At 48.5% G+C, this 22,090-nt stretch overlaps 1 protein-coding gene across 3 annotated transcripts in view; it reads right to left on the bottom strand.

Annotated features, from left to right (window-relative positions):
• The window catches only part of GARNL3 (GTPase activating Rap/RanGAP domain like 3), a 140,548-nt gene that overhangs the window by 56,793 nt on the left and 61,665 nt on the right, over positions 1-22,090 (bottom strand). For all 3 annotated transcript variants that reach the window (XM_058672622.1, XM_004593559.4, XM_058672623.1), the window contains 3 exons: positions 17,449-17,523; positions 5,621-5,720; positions 3,415-3,533 (listed from right to left, as the gene is read on the bottom strand). In XM_058672622.1, the coding sequence (XP_058528605.1) occupies positions 3,415-3,533; positions 5,621-5,720; positions 17,449-17,523 (294 nt within the window). The remainder of the gene's footprint in view (positions 1-3,414; positions 3,534-5,620; positions 5,721-17,448; positions 17,524-22,090) is intronic.

Genomic DNA, 22,090 nt, shown 5'->3' on the forward strand with positions numbered 1-22,090 from the left:
GAAAACACCAAGGCAGTGAAGGGAACACATTTCATTGGGGAAAAAGTCTTGCTTGGGCCTTCTTCTAGCATCTTCTACCAGCCCCCCTCTCCCCAGTATTTATGGAACCAAGGGTGACTCTCCAATATCTGGGTGTTTGCTGCAATGGGAATTGGGAATTATAGGGAGTCAAGGGGGAGAGAAGGTGTGGTCCCTAAGATTCAGATAAGCCTCCAAGACCCCCCAAAAAAGTCTTCATGCATTCAGTGGGACCTACATGTAATGTCTCCAAGTCAAAGACTTTTTGACTATGCATCACCTGAATCTAGAGGGATTTCCGAGTATGCACTGTTCTGTTTGTGGCTTTTACTGAAGGTGTATTTGCTCCCAGTTCTGTGTGTACTTCCCGTGACTAACTATGGGAAGAACTCAGGGAGCACACACCAACTGCAAAGGGCCCCGAGCACAGAACCTCCCAAATGACACAGCCCACACTCCAGCCACCCGGGACAGGGGCATGCTGTTCTGCTGATTTAGAATCTACTGAGGATTTAAACTGCATGGTTTACTGAAGGGATGATCACGGGAGGCATACACGTAAAACTCTCTTCCTTAGTTTGGCTAATCATAAAGCTGGCTTCACAGATAGATAGCTATCTGGACGCCTCTCACAGGAAGTGGCAGACAAGAAAGTAGGACTTAGGGGGTGGGGCTAGTGTTGTGGACTAGCGGGTAAAGCTGCTGCCTGCGATGCTGGCATCCCATATGGATGCCGAATCATGTCTAGGCTGCTCCATTTCCCATCCAGCTTCCTGCTAATATAGCTCGGAAAGGCAACAGAAGATGACCCAAGTGCTTGGGCCCCTACACCTGCGTGGGAGACCAGGATGAAGCTCCTGGGGCCTGACTGCAGTCTGATCTAGCCCCAGCTGTTACAGCCATCTGAGGGAATGCACCAGAGGATGGAAGTTCTCTCTGTCTTCTCTCTAACTCAGCTTTACACATTAATATATAAAAATCTTAAAAAAAAAATTGAAGGATATCTCTCCTGTTTTGGCTGCAGGGACTGGGCTCCAGGTGGAAGGCAGAGCTTCAGTGAGACTCTGAGAGGAGCTGAGACCTGGGATTGGTTGCAGAGTGCCCAAGCAGCAAACAGGTGCACCTGGGTTTCGGGGCGGGTGCCTTCCCACCCAAGGGTCAGATTGACTCAGTGGTCACTGTTCAGAGACCAGGGCAGCCACAGCAGAAGCTGGGAAGCAGAGGGCCCAGGTGTTTCCAAGGTCCTCTTCTGCCTCACACACCCCTTCCCTGGTGCTCAAACATCAAGTTGAAGAGGAGCAGGAGGGTGGCAAAAAATTGGGAAAGGATTGGGAAAGGCCGATTATCTGTCTGAAACCTGGAGAGGCAGGAAGGCTGTGATTAACAAACAACAAACAGATTCATGTTTAAAAAGTAGGGCCAGAGAACAGCCCGCCTGGTACAGGAGATAAGGGGCTCTGGACCAAGGCACTGGGGAGGAACAAGCGAAGACTGTGATGTGTGCGCACTCGAGAGTAAAGGTATGCAGTCCTCCACCATGATCTCCCAAAGCTTGCCCATGAACTTGGCTCTCAGAAGAGCTGGGCTGTTGGTAGGACTGACCCCAACCACAGCGACATGGGAAAGCGGCGATCGCCAACATTTCTCTGCAGGAAATAATTTCACACGCAAGACTTCACATCAAATAGGTATTTTTACCTTTAAAGTTGCTTTAAAGAAAAAAAAAAAACCTGAGGCATACCATGGAAATGTTTAGGAATAGAGGTTAAGCTGGACTTGGGTGTCACTTGTTAATTCATTCAACAAGGTGTTTACCATGCTTTCCCTGTGTGCCAGGCGTAGCACTGGGTGGCAGGGGTGTGAGGGCATGAGGGGCATGCTCCTGACTCTTTGGAGCGCACAGACTCCTGGGAGAAGGCTGACAAGCACACCTGGTTTTATCTAGAGGGGATGACCCGGCTACACAGTCCTGGGTTTTCTTGGTCCCTGACACTGGCATGGGGTCTCAGCCATGTCATCTGACCTCCCTGACTGTGACAGCACTGACTGAGTCCATGCATTTGCAGGACTGAGTATCATTCTTGGCATGTAGCAAGAGCTCAATAAACACTAGATATTATTGTTATGACTATTTTAAGTCATTATATAGTATAGTGGTCCCTGCAAATTTTTTCTGGGTAATTTTTTTTGAAGTTGAGTGAAAATAAATGTGTATGGATACGGATACACATTTGTATATATGTAAATGTATTTCATATACACCAAAGCACGGTATGTGCAAAGTTTCTGTATTATTTCTAGAAATAGTTACCTAGCAAATTTTTTTCTTTTTTGGCATACTGTGGAGTTGACACTGAAACCAGCAATGTGCTTATTTTAATACTGAATGTCAACAACCATACCGGGGAAGTCAGACCACCGACTGGCAGGACCAGCAGTTTCAAAGATCGGCTTACTTGACAGTTTTAAAACTGTGCTCTGTCCTCATCAATTCGAGGGGGAACCTCAGTATGCTTCAGACACTTTGGGATCTGATGAGCTGGGGCACAGGGAAGATCTCATGTAGGGGAAGAACTTTAAGCCCCCACCCCATATGCTGTGTGCGTGGCCCAGTGCTTTCCCCACACCGCAAAGATGGAAACGGGCGCTCCCAAGGCTCTAGTGCTTCTCTCCAATTCACACAGAAGGAGCCCTTCCCGCTTCTGGTCTGCTTGCCCCAGGCCCTCTGTTCCCTCCAGGGCCCTACACTACCTAAAAACTCTCCAGTGTAAGAAAAGAGGGGAGGGGGAGGACCAAGAGAAGAAAACGATGATGGTGGGGAAGAAAATATAAGAATCACCCAGAAGAGCAGGAGAAAAAGCAACAGTGACATAATGAAGCCGACGGGCCTGGGCAGCACAGACCTGCCCCTTGGAGCTGAAACAGGCTTTGAGCTCAGTGCTCAGAGCCCACTAGGGTGGTGGGCAGCTGTCTTGCTAAGTCTTGAGCTGCTTTCCTGCCCCGAGGGACTGACAAGAGGGGCTTGGCCAGCAATGTGCTGCTGCGGTGGCTCCTGGAGACAGGCGCCAGTGGGGCTGTCGCCACGAGTGTGAAGGTATTTCCGCACTGATGTTGCCTCTTGTAGGGGAAGGTGAGCCTATTCATAGCTTCCAGTATTGGAGGCCATAGAAGACAATGCACAAAGACCCTCTGAAAATTCAGGGTGATATTCCCGAAGGCCGAGGATGGAGGGGGGCGTGGCCACACTGATAGGCAGCAGCTGCTTGGGATTCAGAGTGGGGTGGTCTCATCTCCCAAGGGTGTGGTTCTGGGACAGCAGAGACAAAGGCTTCCCTGAGCCGCTTGGCCGGTGCTTCTAACTCAACTCTGCAAGGGTGACCCAAGTCGGATACTCACTGTTTTCCTCCAGAGGATTGCCCGGTATTGAGGAACGCGCTGGTTGTTCTGGTCAGAGAGAGTCACAGACAAGAAAAAGGGGCTCTTCTCTGCGTCATTTCCAATGTAATTCTGGTGGACTGGAAAAAGAGAGAGGCTTGCAACAGCTAACGTGATGGAGTCTCTGGTCATGGACAACTGTGGATGCTACAGGTGCCATCTTTCGGCCCTTCCCCAGCCCGGCTTGGGCTAGAACTGTGACCCTCTCTGCTAATCGTGCACCCCTCCTTGTCAGTGACCGTGAACGTGTGGCCACATTCTGGGCCATAAAACAAGAGGGGGAAATCTGCCCAGGGCTTCTGGGAAGGCTCCTTCATGCCTGCATGACGTGTTTGGCAGCGATGTCAGGATTGTTACAACCATCTTGTGACCCTGAGGAGGGCCAAGCGTGCCATACCAGAGATGGAGAAGCAGGAAGAGGGAAGGGGCCTGGGTGCCCGACATCGCACGGAGCCCCTGAATGCACCGACCTCGAGCCTCCCTCCCTCTGGGTTCCTGCTCTGTCCCTTATTGCTGAAGCTACTGTGGGTCAGACTTGCTGTGAAGTCTTCACTGCTCTAGGCCCAGGCTTGTAGAGCATTTAGGGAGCAGATGACTTGCCTGCTGGGTTCTTTCCTTTTTTTTTTTTTTTAAAGATTTATTCATTTTTATTACAGCCAGATATACACAGAGGAGGAGAGACAGAGAGGAAGATTTTCGGTCCGATGATTCACTCCCCAAGTGAGCCGCAACGGGCCAGTGCGCCCCGATCCGAAGCCGGGAACCTGGAACCTCTTCCGGGTCTCCCACGCGAGTGCAGGGTCCCAATGCATTGGGCCTTCCTCAACTGCTTTCCCAGGCCACAAGCAGGGAGCTGGATGGGAAGTGGAGCTGCCGGGATAGGCGAGGAGTTTAGCCGCTAGGCCACGCCGCTGGGCCCTCAAGGCGCATCTTAAACCTCACTGCAAACCAGCTCTTTGGAGACGTCCTTTAGGTCAGGCTCTCGTGTGTTCCACCATTGCATCTTGTACAAAGGACGGCATTCGCCCTTTTTAAACTTCCATTCCCAAAATGCTCTGTCACTGACCACACTCCTGTTTGCCACCTTTCCGTGTGTGTTCACGTGAGCGGGTCACCTTCAAGGCGCATGGCTGTTTATGACAGAGCCCATCCTTGGTGCCAGGTACTGAACTTGGTTTCGTCCTGAAACAATCTCACTGAAACTTCTGTTCAACCAGGGAGACCCTCACTTTGCAAACTGGGAACCAAACCTCCATGAGACCCAGAGAAGGGGACAGTAACAAGTGTAAGTTCCTCGGCTTTGTAACAGCAGACCCAGGGTGAGAATTCTCTGGGCTCCCGGGGGCAGGGATGAGGACCACCTTAATACTGCACCCACTACTCTGAGTGTGGCCTGGAATCTAGGAGCTGATGATACATAAATCCTTGTCACTGATGAATGAATCATGGCAGAAGCTAATGTCTTGCTTGGGGAACCAGTTCTGTTTCTCATTCCGGTTAACCAGGTGTTAACCCATTACAGACAGGCCCCTGGCCTTGCTCATTTGACTTACTTCACAAATCACTTATTCTTTACTTTCTTCTAACTTTACTGAGATTAAAACAAAAAGTGATCAAAAAACAAAAACCCAACCAATCAACTAAAACAACAACCCCATCCTTCAAAATGACAAGCAGGGCCCAGTGCGATAGTGTAGTGATTAAAGTTCTCACCTTGTACCTGCGCTGGGATCCCATATGGTCGCCGGTTCTAATCCCTGTGGCCCTGTTTCCCATCCAGCTCCCTGCTTGTGACCTGGCGAGGCAGTTGAGGACGGCCCAAGACTTTGCACCCCTGTGGGAGACCCGGAAGAGCTCCTGGCTTCAGTTTGGCTCAGCTCCAGCCGTTGCAGTCCCTTGGGGAGTGAACCATTGGATGGAAGATCTTCCTCTCTGTCTCTCCTCCTCTCTGTATATCTGCCTTTCCAATAAAAACAAATAAATCTTTTTAAAAAATGACAAGCAATGTCTTAGGCTAGGGCTTGGCCTTTGATGGCTGAATTTACAAAGCTCGTAGATGACCCTAAGTTGCTAGGGTTCCTTTCCTCCAGGGCACCAGAAGTTCCACCATCATCCATTTCCATTTCGGACACCCTTTCTTCCCCACTGCCACCGTGGCATAAATTACCTTGTCCTAAAAAATACTTGAAGTACCATCGGGTATGGTATTCTGGGTTCTCCAAGTGCACGTCCGTTCTTCGCCAAGTGCCTGGCAGCGCAGCCGCATTCTGTAAGGGAACAAGGTTTGTGCTGTGAGGGGCGTGTCCAGGAGGTAAACCAGGATCAGGCAAAGAACTGAGGCCAAAGAGCATCCGCCCCACAACTGTAACCACATGCTCCCGTTTGAGGAGACACAGCCTCAATCCGCACCTCCTTGGAATCTTCTAGAGGTCCAAAGGGTATAGGGTAAGAGGACCATGGAACTGGTGAGCTCAGCTGTCTGACACAAGGAGCCAGTCCCGGCGGAGGTTTCTACATAGTTGGGAGTTACCATGCCCTCTGGAGGCACATTTTCTATTTGCTACCTGTACTATTTTTTGCCTAGAGTGCATCTTGGCAACATCTTGATTTTGTAGAATTAAATCATAAAAAGTAGCCAATGAATATGAAAAATATGGATAACTATCAATAATATGGCACATTAGCAGGAAGCTGGATTGGAAGCAGAGTGTCTGGGACTCCAAGCAGCGCTCATCTGAAAGGCCGGTGTCTCAGGTGAAGGCTTAGCTCCTGGGTCACAGTCACCTGTATCCTTTTAATATACTTGTGGATTTTAAAACAATCTAGGTCTCATGTCCGCCAGTGAGGTGGACCTGCCACGCTTTTGGGGTCATGTTACCTTAGAAAGTGGCTTAGGATGCTTTCCGTCTTTTGTGGTAGCTTGGAACGCAGAGCGCTAGCCCGTGCGTTTTCTCCAGCACCACCTCCACCAGCTTTCTGAAACACCTTCTATTTTAGTCCTTCTCATTTGGATGAGGAAACTGCAGCTTGGAGAATTTCACATGCTGCCTGCGATTCCAGAGGTATCAGGCCGGGGAGTCAGGAGGCGGGGGTAGGCGGGTGGGGAACACGGGATGGATGCTGCTTCCACTTCCAGAGGTGTTTTCTCTTTTCCTTTTATATCTTAACCATGACATCATCTGTCTTTTTTTTTTAATGTCTTGTCTTTACAACCTCTTGAGGAGTAAAGGTATAGCTTAAAATTTCTTAGTATTTTAGGTTTTAAAAATAGTTTATTCCCTGAATTTTTAAATACCAATTATTGCTTCACATATTTCAACATTCATTTAGAAATGCTTTTAAATTTATGAGTATGTAAAAGCTACAGGCATAAGAACGGTGCAGGGAGGGCCTGGCACGGTGGCCTAGTGGCTAAAGTCCTTGCCTTGAACACGCCGGGATCCCAAATGGGCGCTGGTTCTAATCCTGGCAGCTCCACTTCCCATCCAGCTCCCTGCTTGTGGCCTGGGAAAGCAGTCGAGAACAGCCCAAAGCCTTGGGACCCTGCACCCACGTGGGAGACCTGGAGGAAGTTCCTGGCTCCTGGCTTCAGATTGGTGCAGCTCCAGCCATTGGGGTCACTTGGGGAGTGAATAATTGGACAGAAGATCTTCCTCTCTGTCTGTCCTTCTCTCTGTATATCTGCCTTTCCCATAAAAATAAATAAATCTTAAAAAAACACAGTGCAGAGAACACCTGTGTACCCTTTGCCGGGTTCACCTGCTATTACTATGTTACCCCAATTGTGTGTTCACTTCCTTCCTACACACACGCACACACACACATTTTTTATGAACCATTTAATCCTCAGGTGCATAAGCAATAGGACTTTATTCCTCCATAGTTCAGTGTGCATTCCCCAAGAATATGAATATTCTATTACATAAACACAATTCTCACACAGTTTTTATCACTTTTAAAAAAAGATTACACAAAGAATATCACCATCTGGATCCTGATGTTGTCAACCACTCAACAGTGCTGTTTAAGGTGTCTTCCTCTTTGGAATGCAATCATCTCATCATCATGCCTGGAGAGTCCCTTCATTTGGAACATTTCGCAAAGTCCTTGTCTTTGAGGACAAAGACATTTCCAAAAAGTGTGGTGTTTCTCCAAGATTAGATTTTGGGGAGGCCTGCCTGTTGGGAAGGCTTGTCCTTGACCCATTCTAGACCACGACCTGTTGACTTTCATCACCCAGCCATGATGCTGTCCCCAAGGTTTGACCTGCTGGTGTGACTCAAGAGGAACACATGTCAGAACTTTGCTCTCTGCAGGATTTCTGCATGTGCCATAGTCAACAGTCATTCATTTCACAACTGAGTCCCCCCAGCAGTGTTCCTGGTCCATGACATCCCAACACCACGCTGCCAGACAGCATGCAGCTCGGGCAGGATCCTGGGGTCCACCAGCCAGTTTCAGGCAGCTGTTGGCCACACACAAGGTGGCAGAGAGGCCAGCCCAAGAAACTGGTCTTAGCCTGTCAGATTGCATGATTGTGGTTCTGGGTCCTACAAAGCTGCTGCCGAGTCTGCCGATGTGGTTCTTACTACCCCAGCATGTGGAAACCTTGGGAGCTGCTGGGACGTGCACAGCACAGACAGCACCACTTACTGGCAGATCTTAGCCCAGCACTTCTCAAATTTGTTCAACTATGCATTCTAGTAGATCTCCGTCTCTTTGGGGGCTCTCTTGGTAGGGCCCCAGACTCTGCATTTTTCTTTAAATATTTGTTTATTTATTTGAAAGTCAGAGTTACAGAGAAAAGAGAGAATTTTCTATCCCTTGGTTCAGTCCTCAGGCGTCTACAGCTGCCAGCCTTATGCCAGGCTAAAGCCAAGGGCTGGAGCTTCACCTGGGTCTCCCCACATGGGCAGCAGGGACCAAACTCTTGGGTCATCTTCTGTTGCTGTTTTGTAGACTATTAGCAGGACGCTGGATCAGAAATGGAGCAGTCGGGACATGAATCAGTGCCCAGATGGGATGCCCGCATCAGTTTGTGGCTTTATGTGTTATAAGCCACAATGTGGGCCCCTAGAATCCCCGTTTAGCAAGCATCCAGCTGCTTCTGGTAAACATGGTCTTGGAGAATCAATGCTCTGGGCAAGCTTTTAAAGGAATCCAGGGCAGGGAAAGACATCAGGAATGTGGATAAAACAGAATACCTGTCTTTATTTTCCCTAGCCAGGATTCAGTATTTCATTCTGCCATGAGTACAGGCAAGAACCATGGGAGAACAAACAGTTCTGCTAACTGTGCTACACTGAACACATAAACAGAACAAGAGAGAAAGTGGAAAAAGATCAGACATTTTCAAAACCTGTCAGTGACCGAGATACTGAGAGACATTGCTTCTATTGTAGATTACACAGGAGCTGTAAGACCGCCTCGGGGTTGGGTATGCATGTTGAATTAGTAATCACCTGGATTACTACATGAGAAATTAGGTTTAAAAATTAGTTTGATAATTCTGTCTCTTTTAAAAGATTTATTTTTTTTAATTGGAAAGGCAGACCAGATTTACAGAGAGCAGAGACAGAGAGAAAAACCTGTCCACTGGTTCACTCCCCAAATAGTTGCAACAGCTGAGGGTGAGCCGATATGCAGCCAAGCTGGAAGGAAAGTGGAGCAGCCGGCACATGAATTGGTGTCCATGTGGAATTCTGGCACTTCCCAGGTGGGCATTTAGCCACTGAGTCATTGTGCCAAGCCTGATAACTCTCAATACAGCTCTTCATGATCCTATACATTTTATCTTATGCATTTATGAACAGTATTTCACAAAGGAAGTCTACTGGCTTTTTCAGGTTCCACACAGAAAACCTACCTCTAGGCTCCTGAAGCACCTGAGCCTGCCCTCCCTGTGGTTGGCCCTGGAGTGCACTGCTTTATGGAGGGGCAAGGCACAGCTGGCATCTCAGAGGCCATGCTGGCTCTCAGAGCCATGCAACACCTTGAGTTACTTCCTCAGTAGTTCAAAACTTTTCAACTTAAATGCTGTCTTCACTGAACACTTAGCTGAAGTGGAGCAGAAAAAAATAAAGAAAAAAAAACCAACACACTATGAAAGCTGTGAGGCATGACACTTCCTTCCCTTTGTTAAAATCAAGCATGACAATGTGCAAAGGCAAAAATATGCACAGGAAATGACAAGGAAAAATGCACAGGCCAAGCCCCAAACCCCCTCTGTCCGGCTTCCCAGAGCAGCTCAGCTCTGGAAGGACCTGCATGTGGCAGGCAGAGACGGTGATGGGCATAAACACAGGGGCAGCGTACGGGTCATCTTCCGCACATTCCTCCCAGTGCCCACTGCTGGGATCAGGCTAGGAAGTAACTTCAGTAGCTTGGAAGGTTTGCTTGCTCCCTTCCTCACTCATTGCCCAATCACGTCCCCCAAGGTACTCACTCACTTCTACCACTGTGGGTTAGTTTTGCCTTCTCTTGAACTTCATGGAGACCAAATCACCTTGTGGGGAGCATTTGAGTTGGAGTCTGCAGTTGATGGACATTCGGACTGTGGCCAGTTTTTGGCTGCTAAGGATAAGGCTAATACAAACATTCTGGGGTTGACATTTTGTCCGGCACAAGCTCTCATTTCTGGTGGGTCACATCATAGGACACCAAGGATGAGTACATTCTAAAAAAAAATATTTATTTATTTATTTATTTATTTTTGAAAAGGCAGATATACAGAGAGGAGGAGAGACAGAGAGGAAGATCTTCTGTCCACTGATTCATTCCCCAAGTGGCTGCAATGGCCAGAGCTGAGCCAATCCGCAGCCTGGAGCCTGGGTGCAGGGTCCCAAGGCTTTGGGCCATCCTCGACTGCTTTCCCAGGCCACAAACAGGGAGCTGGATGGGAAGTGGGACCGCTGGAACATGAACCAATGCCCATATGGGATCTCGGTGCATGCAAGGTGAAGATCTTGGCCACTAGGCTACTGTGCCAGACCCTACAGTTTAAAACATGGTTTTGGAAGAGGCTGCACCAGTGTACCTGCCTGTCAGCAATACATAATACATGAGAATTCTGATTACTTCACATCTGCTAAGAAAACTTAGTATTTCAGTCCTTCTAATTTCATCAGCTCTGGAGTGAGAGTTAGTGGTACCTAATCATGGCCTTCATTTACAACAAAGCAAGGTGAGGCTGAAGCAGGATGTTACACATCTGAAATCAACAAGAAAACTAAGGGGATATATTCGGATGAGTATGTCTTTCAAATAACTGAGGTTGAACATTGCAAGTACACCCTTGTAGACCAACATTTGCTCAAAGCCGTGATGGGTGTAATGACTTTGAACCGTTCCCTGTGGATGACTGTACACATGTGCAGTGTTTCAAAAGTAAGCTATTTGCAAAGTCCCATTGTTTATGGACTTCATGCACACTTCATCAGGTAGATGCGATTAATTATGTCATCAGCCATTGAGGACTGACTCAGTCTCCAGCCCCTCTCCTTTCTCTTAAGGTTGAGGGTAGATAGGGCTGAAAGTTTCAGAAGATTCTAACCCAGACTCAGTCTTTTGGGGAGCCAGACCCCATGCTGAAGCCACCTAGGGATTTTCCTAAGAGTCACCACCATAGCACGGAGACATTCCCAACCCCATTGTCACTTGGGGCATTCCAAGACTTTTAGGCACTCTATGCCAGGAACCAAACAGACCAATCAGTTGTACATTTTCCATCACGCCACATGCCTAAAGCTGTTCGTTTCACTTTTGAGAATGTCTCCTTGCTAGAAATGTCTTATGGAACAGTGCTCGCCTGCCTCTGTGTTCCATTCAGAGCCATCTACTGATATTGCCCATAGCCCATGGGCTACATCTTAGCGCTCCGACATGGCAGGCCTTTGGGCCATCCTGAGATTTGGGCTCAGGCCCCCACCACCCACTTCCAGTACCATTCCTGCAATTCACATGAGGTCCCCACTTGAACACATGACTCGGACAGCTCCACACAACTGAAGGGCAGAGCAGTCCTGCCCCTTCCTCACTGTAGACCCTCCACCTCTTGATGAAGTCTGACAGCTCATGATGGACCCACAGCGTGCACCCTCCCATAGGGGTTGGTTGCTAGCTGTGAGGCAGCATTATGGTATAGCCCACTGTAAAACTGTGCCTCCAACAGTGCCCAGCAGCATCTGACTCGGTGCCCCCAAACCCCAACTTCCTAATGAATAAAAAGGGAGATGAAGCCCACTGTGTGTCATTGGCCTTGTCCTTCCTGTACTTGAGCGATCTGTGTTTTGCATCTGTGAGTAGGGTTATGCAATGTCCAGTAAATTCAGAATCACTAGTGATTCCCATAATTGCTCATTGTCAGTTTTTTTGTGTGTGTGACATCTTGATTCTGTCACCTGTCCCATTAGTCAACCCACTGAGCAGCTTTATATTGCCTTCAAATGTGCTCATCTTGCCATCTGTGTGCTCATTCAGATTATTAATTAAAATAAGTGTGACCCTCAGGTGGATTTCCAGGGCTGTCCCTTCCAACTCACTTGCATGTATCAATTAATAGATGGCAGTGCAGAGGGGGACAATCTCTCAGCCCTTTACAAATCTGTCTTCCTTAGCCCTGGGAGAGGCCTCCCACGCACTGCTGGACAGGTGTGAATTCATACCATCTTTTGGGAGGGCAATTAGCAATAATTAAAAAGGTGGACACCATTTGGCCAGCAGTTTTATGACTAGGATGTACATCATAACATGAGTTAAAATAGAGGGAAAAAAAGAGCAGAAACAAAAGCGAGAAGCAGCCTCAGTTCAGGCAGTGAGGAAGGATTTTACTCCTGTGCATTAGAGTACATCAGTACAATGAACTGCGCAGTAACCATCAGAGAGGGTGAGCCAGGGCTGTGTGCTGCCACAGGACGACATTGGTACACAGTGAGACATGAAAGCAAGAGCCATGGGACCGGCGTGATGGCTCAGTGGCTAAACCCTCGCCTTACAAACACCAGGATCCCACACGGGCACCGGTTTGTATCCCAGCTACTTCAGTTCCCCTCTTGCTCCCTGATCGTGGCCTGAGAAAGTAGTGGAAGATGGTCCAAAGCCTTGGGACTCTGTCCTCACGTGGGAGACCTGGAAGAAGCTCCTGGCTCCTGGCTTTGGATCAGTTCTGGCCAACCATTGTGGCTGTTTGGGGAGTGAACCAGCACATGAAAGATCTTTTTTTCTGTCTCTCCTTCACTCTTTAAATCTGCCTTTCCAATAAAAATAAATAAATGTTAAAGAAAAAGAGAGAGAGACATGGAATCTAACCTAAATCCCTTCTGCTGAGAAGGAAAGAAAATTCAGGGAAGAAATTGGAGGACCTTAACTTTGCACTACATGCTACTGAACATTGTGTATGTATTTTACAGCATCTGAGTTCAAAGAAGTATTTAATTTTTAAAATAATCTATATAGTGGTTAAAAACAAATTGGATCTATGTGTGCTGACACAAAAATATTCACAAGATGTTAAGGTGTTTTCTTTAGTGGAAAAAAATGAGTTTCAGTATACTGTATACATTACTATCCCACTTATGAAAACAAATTATGTACACATAATATATACATAAAATATACATAAAATATACACATGTATTATTTATAAATATATATAGGAGGAGAAAGAAAGAATATGTATGTATGCTAATGTGTGATACCTCTCTGTGTATATATTGATCTTTGTCAATACATAAAAAAGATCTGGGGCAATCCAAGCCAATCCTATAGCATGGATATTACAGAGAAAAGGTGGATTGAGGCAAAGGATTTTTTTTTGTATAGTTTCACCTTTTTTAGAACCAGTTTGTATGTATGTTTCCACTTGTAATCCTAAACTTTATTTTTAATCCCTCTTTCCTGATGCCACAATTGTCTCAGCAGTGTAACCTAGAAAACGGAATGAAATCAATTCGATACATCACCCTCTTATATTGAACTCGGTCTGAAAAGCCATAGGCAGGACCTGAGCGATGCTCTCACCCGTGATATGTGTCTGTAGTGTGTGGCTTCCCTCTTGTCAATATCTGAGAACATTCAAGTAGAACCAGGATTTACGTATTTGAATTCTCCTCAGAATATCTCAGCGTGATTCAGTCCTCCTTCATACCCACAGTATGAACAGGGTAGGAGTGGGCTACCTACCTGCTAGGCTTAGCCTGCTGGGTAAGATGCCTGCAACCCATGGGTGGGCATGGGGAAGTCAAGGAACTTCCACGATGGTGAACACACTGAGTTGTGGGGAAAGTGGCTTTTCTTAAGAAGTTCTGGAAGCTCTGGGATGTTCCAACCCCCTGCCTTGTTCTATGCACCTCTTCCATTTGATCATTCCTGGGTCATGTCCTTTAGAATAAATTAGCCATGGTGATTAAACTATTTTTCTGGGTTCTGTGAGTCATTTTAGCAATCTGTGGACCCTCAGGAGTGGGGTGGCGGGAATTTCTGGTCTCATACCAAGTCAGACAGAAATTCAGACAACCTGTGGACACAACACTTATGAGTGCCCGCTAGAGCGAAGGCAACCTTGTCAGGCAGAGTCCTTAAACCTGTGGGGTCTGACATTAACTCCAGGTAGTTGGTGTAGAAACTGGATTGAATTGTAGGACATTCAGTTGGGGTCAGAACTGGCTGCTGTCAGGAATGGAAAAACCAATCAAGGAGTAGCACGTTTCCCATTACCACAGAGATGTACAAGCAGGGAAAGATGTGCTGACTGTGGGTAAAGTTGTTGAGTGGGTCTCTGTGTTGGATTGGGAACAGCCTGGGTGAACTCCAGGACAGTGAGGGAGGGCCCATGTCAACGGGACTGATCTGTCAACTGCTTGCCAGCCCATGATCAAGGGGACAGGAATGGAAACAAGGCATTCAGAAAGTTCTATAGGAATATGACCTTTCTGTGTCATCAAAACATATGCTTAGTAGGTTCACCTCATGAAACAGAGCCCAGCTCCCAACTCGGGTCTACTGAATTCCATGGTCAGTGGTATAACAGGTGGGTGCTGGATCCTAGTCATGCCAGGTGGGTCATGCATAGCTCTTCAACAGGTTGGAAAGCAAAAGCAGGTCCTTTGCCACAGATGGGCTTGTGAAGCACCCCTTGGAGGCTTGGCCCTGCAGTGACATCCCTGGGAAGGCCTTGTCTGACCAGGTCATCTGAAGGCAGGCTCTTCCTTTGACTTGGCATCACAGCATTGTTTGTTTCTCTTTAGCAGTTGCACACACTTGCAATCATCCTACACACATGGGTTGCTTCCTCACTGCTCTCCCTGCTGGTCTGTAAGCTCCCAGGTCCGAGGAGCCACCGAAGTAGGTGAGTAGGAGCCCTATCCCGCATGATGCTGGGATCCCAAAGCTCTACTGGCTCAAGCAAGAGTGACTCAGAATAAAGGAGGCCCGCCACCAAAGATGGCACGGAAGGCTGCCATGCTTCTGAGGACAGCTGTCCCTATGGCCACCACAGGTCAGCCTTCCTACGCACACACAGCTCCTAGAGAGCTGCTGGGTACCACGTTGACAGGTGTCTGGTATAAGCAAACATATATTCTCCCTTACAGAGGGCAACTCACCCTAGGCCTCACTCTACTTCTAAACATTAATTTCCAAGGACAACAAATGGCACATGGTCAGGTAGTGAAGGATACAAAGAACTGCATCACACCAAAAGCATACGCCGGGAGGAATGAATCAAATAACAGAGAGAGGGAGTGAACCATGTAAAATTTTGTATGTTAGGAATGTCAATCACAGATGAATTTTAACAATGGTTTGAAAAGATAACAGACACATCTGACACTTGTGAAGGGAAGAGTGAATTATGAAAAGTGACTGCGCCATCTTGGAGAAAGGCAATGGTTTATTAGCTAGGAGACGAAAAGCACAAGCAGCCAAAACAATACAAAGTGGGCATCACGAAGTTTAAACAGTTCAGTACTTCCCAGGACACAATCAAGAGAGCAAAGACCATTCATGGAATAGGAGAAAAATTAACTGCATCCGACGATAGCCTAGTACTCAGCCTAGATAAAGAACACTGACAATTCAATGATACAAAGACAACCCAATCATAGAATTGCTCTGTAATTTGTGGGTTTGCAAAATCGTAAGCTACTATACTGAGTTCACTGCTTTAACCAATTCAGACTAAGACATTTTTCCCTCTCTGAGTATCAGGTGCCCCTTTGATCTTTATCAGGCTGAGCCTAACAGTAGCCAGAAGCTTGCGACTGAAGACCATTGGCAGCTAACACAGCCAGGGGCTCTGAGTAAGCACCGGCTCTTAGCAGCTTTGCAGAACCCAAATCTAGAACAATAGTTGGCCCTTGATATTTTATTTCTCAGGAGAAACCTGAAACAAGACTTCCTTTAGCCCAGCAGATGCAGCAGTGAGCTGTGCAGGCAAGGACTCCCTCAGAGGGCTCCCAGCACATCAGGTGCACAGCCTGAGGCCGCCCTGCTGGTGAGCCGCAGGGCCACAGTGGAAGCCCCAGCGCCCTGACTCCAGGGCACCTGAGCCAGGGCACAGGTGACTTCTAGTTCCCGGCTGGGCCCTAGAACCTACCCCTGGTATTTAATGGGACAAGGTGACACAGCCAAGTGGGTGGTGTTTGATGACCAACGTGTGTGGTGTGTTGGCGCCACAGGAAGGCTCTGTTTACATCTGCCCAGGGCGCTAGTCCTGGGAGGGGCCTGAGCTGTTTCTGTGGGGTGAGGACAGCCCAGTGCCATTTGCTTACTTCATACCGGGCTCAAGTTCTGCCAAAGGTAGATCTTCAAGCACAACCGTTTCTGGGGCCTTTGGTACTTGGGTTCTCTAAGAGTGATTCAGTGTGGTGGCTCTGCAGGCAGGGGAAATGAGAATTCCAGGCTTCTGTTCTGGGCCTAGCACCTGGGTCAGGCTTGCTGCCTGGCTTTGGGGATGGCTGCCTCATCTCAGGGGCTGGGCATCAGGGAGGGCTGTTTGCAAACTTTAGGAGCAGATTTCTCTGGGCGCTCCTAAGCATGGTTCTGTCAGAGAACACACATACGTGTTCAGGTCCCAAGTCAGAACTGTCTTCCCTTGCCTCACACGGCCATGGTGAGGGCACTGTGTCTGGATGAATGATGGTACTGAGCTAAGGCCAGAGCTGAAGTTGAGCAATGACCTCCCAAAGGCTGGGGCCTTCCAAGGTCAGTCCATAGCGCTTCATCAAGAGTCTGCTCCAAGCAGGGGGTCAGGAGGCCAAAGCTGAGTAACACGCAGTGAGGACCATGGCAATGGCCGCCACTTCTGTCACAGCCTTTGCTTGCTGAAGGTCCACTACCGGCCAGGCACTGCGTTAACAGCTTTGTAAGCTCAGCTCGCTGGAGCCCCTCAGTGACCTCTTCAAGGCAGCATTCTACTGTTCCGAAGCGGAAACTGAAGCACAAACCACAGCCGGGGAGGGTTGCCTGGGTACGGGGATGTATCACTTCTCAAAGAGAAGCAAAAGAGAAAAACTTGGGGAGCTTATGTTGTACTCTGAGGTTTTGTGGGGTGGAACCCGTGAGACGGGGGCAAGGTGAGCCCCTGTGGCCTGCTGCAAGGACGACCTGGAGAGCCCGGATGAGGGCCTGGCTCCATCCGAGATGTGCAGACCTCACGGCCGCCTCTCCCAGTGTCTTCTCTGGATGAAGGTGACATTTTTGAATCACGGTAACTTTACATCTCTATCCTGGGCCCTGCCCCTGCTTCTGCGGGGCCGTGCCTAGGGACACAGGAGTTCTCTTTGCTCCCACTGCTCTTCTCTAGAGGGTGTGTGCTGCCCACGCACAGCATCTTCCAGACCTTTCCCCTGTCAATCTGTGCTGAGCAAAGCACCGGACAGCTTCTAGTTCACCCCTTCCCCGTGGGCAAGGAGTCCTCCACGGAAACGAGGGCCACACACGCTCCCTGCAACGTCGCAGGCACTCGCACTCTCACAGGAGCAGGGCAGGCATCCTTACCTCATCTGAGGAGCCATTTTCCACTCTGAATCTTCCAGCCCGCTGTATGGCACCGTCAGCGTCACTGGAGATGAGCTGAGAGAAGAAAGCACTGGGTTAGGCTGCAGGGCTGCCAGGTGCCATGCCTGTCTGCACGTATCCCTCCATGAGGAAGCCGTTCTAACACCTGACACCATGAGCTACAGGGCCCAGCTCACAAACTGCCAGTCCTCTCATTTATTTATGTATTTTTATTTATTTTTTTTAAAAATCATTGATTCATTCACTTGAAAGGCAGAATGACAGAGACAGAGAAGAAGGAGAGAGGAAGAGAGATTTTCCATTCACTGGTTTACTCCTCAAATGCCTACAACATCTGGGATTAGGCCAGGTCCAAGCCAGGAGCCAAGAACTCCATCCGGGGGCCCAGTACAGTAGCCTAGTAGCTAAAGTCCTTGCCTTGCATGCACCAGGATCCCATATGGGTGCCAGTTCATATCCCAGCTGCTATACTTCACATCCAGTTCCCTGCCTGTGTCCTGGGAAAGCAGTCGAGGATGGCCCAAAACCTCGGGACTCTGCGCCCACATGAGAGTCCTAGAGAAAGCTCCTGGCTTTTGGCTTCAGATTGGCTCAGCTCTGGCCATTGCAGTCACTTGGGGAGTGAACCAGTGGATGGAAGATTTTTGTCTCTGTATCCTTCTCTCTCTCTGTAATTCTGACTTTCCAGTAAAAATAAATAAATCTTTAAAAAAAGAAAAAAAAGAACCCCATCCTGGTCTCCCATGTGGGTGGCAGGAACCCACACAAATGAGCCATGGGAAGTGTCATGAGGCCTACAGTCCTTGTAAAGCTCAGTACTCAGTTAGGCTGTAGTCCCCACAAATCCAGGAGGAAGGAACGCCTCCTCTTTAAGAGTGGGGACCAGAGCATCAAATCTGCATCTGGACATATTCTGTTATTAGAAAACATGAAAGTAATGCTCTCTTGAAAGAAAAATCACTACACAGCACATGTGGGCAGAGGGCAGCTCACAGATGGCGAAGCTGAAAGCCCAGTCTCTAGTCAGGCGACTTGCACAGGACAGCCTGAAGAACCATTAGTGGCTGGCATGGACACAGGACTCCACTAACATCAGAGAAAGCCCGTGTACTTCATCTGCTTTTAGACAGTTTCCAAAAAGCCAATTAGTCCCGTGCGAGGCGAGCAGACTGTGTGAGAGCTCTGGTGAGAGCTCCAGGCTTGCAAATAGACCGTCTGTCCAGGGCCTTGTGTTGGGAGGGGAGTGGACAGGGACAGGGGTCTGGAGCTTGGCACACTGGTGCAAAAATTAATGACTCAATGTCTATCTCATTCTCTCCTCCAAGATGTCTTAGCAGCATCTCGAGAAAATATGGCGCTTTTTTTTTAACATCTAAATCTGTCCTTAATTTGTAGTAAAGATGTGCCAACAATTTCCACATCTCAGATTCATTAAAGCACCTTGCCCAGGGGGCACTGCTCATGGCTCTGACTTAAGGCTCACAACGAGGCAGCAATACACACTTCTGTCCACTCTAGAAGACTGTCACTAGTTAATGCTTAAGAGACACGAGGACACGTGCCAAAATTTTAGGAAAAATAATTTCCACAAATATTCCCAAGGAAATTATTTTTAAAAGACTCATAATCTTTTCCCATAGCAAACATAAAAGTAGTGTCAAGTATTTGCTGGGTGCTTCTATGTGCCAGGCACTCCTCTGCCTCATTTAATTCTCATAGTAACAACACAAGGCAGGCACCAGGACTATTGTCACATATGAGTAGGGACTTCGCAAGAAAAGAACACTGCATTTAATTCCTAATGTTTGGTCCAGGTATATAAACAGCAGGGGACACACACACATTTCTTTTTTAAAAAAATTTATTTATTTTTATTACAAAGTCAGATATGCAGAGAGGAGGAGAAACAGAGAGGAAGATCTTCTGTCTGATGATTCGCTCCCCAAGTGAGTGCAACGGCCAGTGCTGCGCCGATCCAAAGCCTGGAACCTGGAAAGTGGAGCTGCCAGGATTAGAACAGGCGTCCATATGGGATCCCGGGGCGTTCAAGGCAAGGACTTTAGCCGCTAGGCCACGCCGGGCACACACACACATTTCTTACTTGCCACCCTTAAACTAGAGGTTGGCAGACAGAGTCCCAGGACCCAGGCCGTGTAGGACCCAGGGAGAAGAGCTTATGGTTCTTCACTGACTCACTCATTCGTTGATGGAACAGACATGAATTAAACATCTGCCATCTGCTATTGTATTCCAAACATTGCCACGCATGGGCAGGCATGCTCTTTTCAAGGGGATGGCTCAGTGAAGCTATGAAGGTGCTGCTCAGGGTGCCTGTACCCCATAATCAAAGGCCTGGGGTTCAGTCTCAGCTCCATAGTGGATCCCAGTTTCCTGCTTATGCACACCCTGGGAGGCAGCTGGTGATGGCTCAAGTTCCTGGGTCCCTGCCACCCACATGGGAGACTCAGCACTCAGCCCCGGCTGCTGTGGGCCTTTGGGGAGTGAACCAGCAGATGGAAGATGTTTATTTGTCTCCCCTTTTTAAAATAAATCATCGTTACATTTTAAAAAGCCTTTAAAGAAAGAATGCTTTTTGCCTTTGATGAGAATAGAACAAAAACACATTGCTTGTTTTGCTTCAAAGGGTCAAGATGAAGAAAGTGAGAATATACTTAATGGCTCAATGATTAGAAGGAATCCAGCCCCCCTCTGAACTCTTGTTCCTGAAATGACTCAGGTCTCAGGTTAATGCATTTAACTCAATCACTTTCACCATCTCCCCCCCCCACCGTCTTCATCCAGGTCACCTCTCACCTGGATGATGACCACAACCTAACTGGGTTAAATGCCCAACTGCTCACACGGCACTGGCAAGTGCGTTGCATCCTATCCCTCTGAAGTGTATCTTCCCTCGCGTTAGAGGGCATGTACCCCTGGCACTCATGGCGTGGGAGCCTCTCCCATGGCGTTTCCCCAAGTCCCCACTGCTCCAAGATGCCTCCTCTGGCCTCCCGGCCTGGGAAGAGGATTCTGCATCAGGGCCTCCGAGCACTCCCTGAGGTGTGGCTGCCCTGCCCCAACTCATCCCTGGACCCGTGCCTCCCTCCACAGGCACTCCCCCTTACACTCATGAGGGCAGAGACCACATTCCTTCTCACCACTGCACTCCCAGAGTGGACTTGGTAGAGATATTTTTTTCAAGTTGCAGCAAAAAAAAAAAATTTTATTTCCATTTGGTCCTGGTAGAGATTTTCATTTGAGTGTTCATCAACAACAATGATGTCAATTAGATGAATGCCAAATTCCAACTCAAATGCCCAGAGGAATCCAGTAACGGGAGGGGAAAGACCTGTGCCAGCTCTGGCAGTAGGGTACAGTCATGACTCACAAGAAATGGCCATGAAATTCTGTAAGGTTTATCATGAAGGAAAACCAATGAGAAGGGCAGGTCGAATAACCTGAAGCCACCAGGGCACATCGGTGTGAATCATGATGTAAATTTCATAGCTTCAAGCTAATGCCCCTGACTTCCAGTACCAGGGCCTGCCTGGGGAGGTAGGCATGGGCAGAAGGGCAGTGGGTGGGAGGAGGGAATCCTGCCAGTCACACCAGGACTGGCAAGCAGAATGGCTTCTCTGTCCTCCCCTGCGCTGCAGCTGGCTCGGACAACTGCAGTGGCTGGTGCCTGGCACACCAGTTCCTGTGAAAAGAAGTGACCAAAGGAACCAAGAAATGAGCTCACACATAGGACAGGGAGACATTCATTCAACCAGCCGACTTGGCTGATTGCCAGGCAGTTATCTCTATTGGTTCTCTTTCTATCATTCCTTCTCCTGCTCCTCTTTTTTTCTTTTCTTTTGTTTTAAAGATCTTATTTTTAGTGGAAAGGCAGATCAGGTTTATAAGAAGGAGAAACAGAAAGATCTTCCATCCACCAGTTTATTCCCTAAGATGACCACAATGGCTGGAGTTGAGCCAATCCAAAGTCAGGAGCCTCGCCTGGTGCAGAGTCCCCAGGCTTTGGGCCATCCTCTACTGCTTTCCCAAGTCACAAGCAGGAGCTAGACCACTGGGATCCCAGTGCATGTAAGGTGAGGATTTAGCCACTAAGCCATTGTGCTGGGCCCCTCTATCATTCCTTCTGCACCTGGGATCAGCCACTCACAGCCCAAGAGGATCCGCACTCTTCCCGTTGCTGGGAGGATCTGACTCAGGTGTGGACGCCGTCCCTATCAGAAGCCATCTGAGTGTCCAGTGCGGTACCACCCAGAAGCCCTGTGTGTCCCCAGTGCCTCCTACACGGTGCAGGGTTCCAGATGCCACCAAATCCTACTCGTGCCATCTTCTATAGGAATAGCCCCTCAAGGGGGCCATGGGACACACCCAGAGTCCTGGTGGCGGCAGGGAGCACTTACGGCTCCAGGGCCTGTGGGAAAGGGGTGGTACTTTCTCCTGCACTTGTTCCCTTTCCACTGGCCAGGAGCCTAATGCCAGAGAGCTCACCAAAGCTCACATGGAGGACTGGGGGTCTGCCCTGTGCTTGAGTGCAGTGTGGGCAGAACACCTGGCTGGGTGTGAGAGAGAAGTCAGCCTGTTTCTCACTGCGTTGGTGAGCTAATCC

Source organism: Ochotona princeps, chromosome 14 (assembly GCF_030435755.1).
Source record: "Ochotona princeps isolate mOchPri1 chromosome 14, mOchPri1.hap1, whole genome shotgun sequence".
NCBI classification, from domain to species: Eukaryota; Metazoa; Chordata; class Mammalia; order Lagomorpha; family Ochotonidae; genus Ochotona; species Ochotona princeps.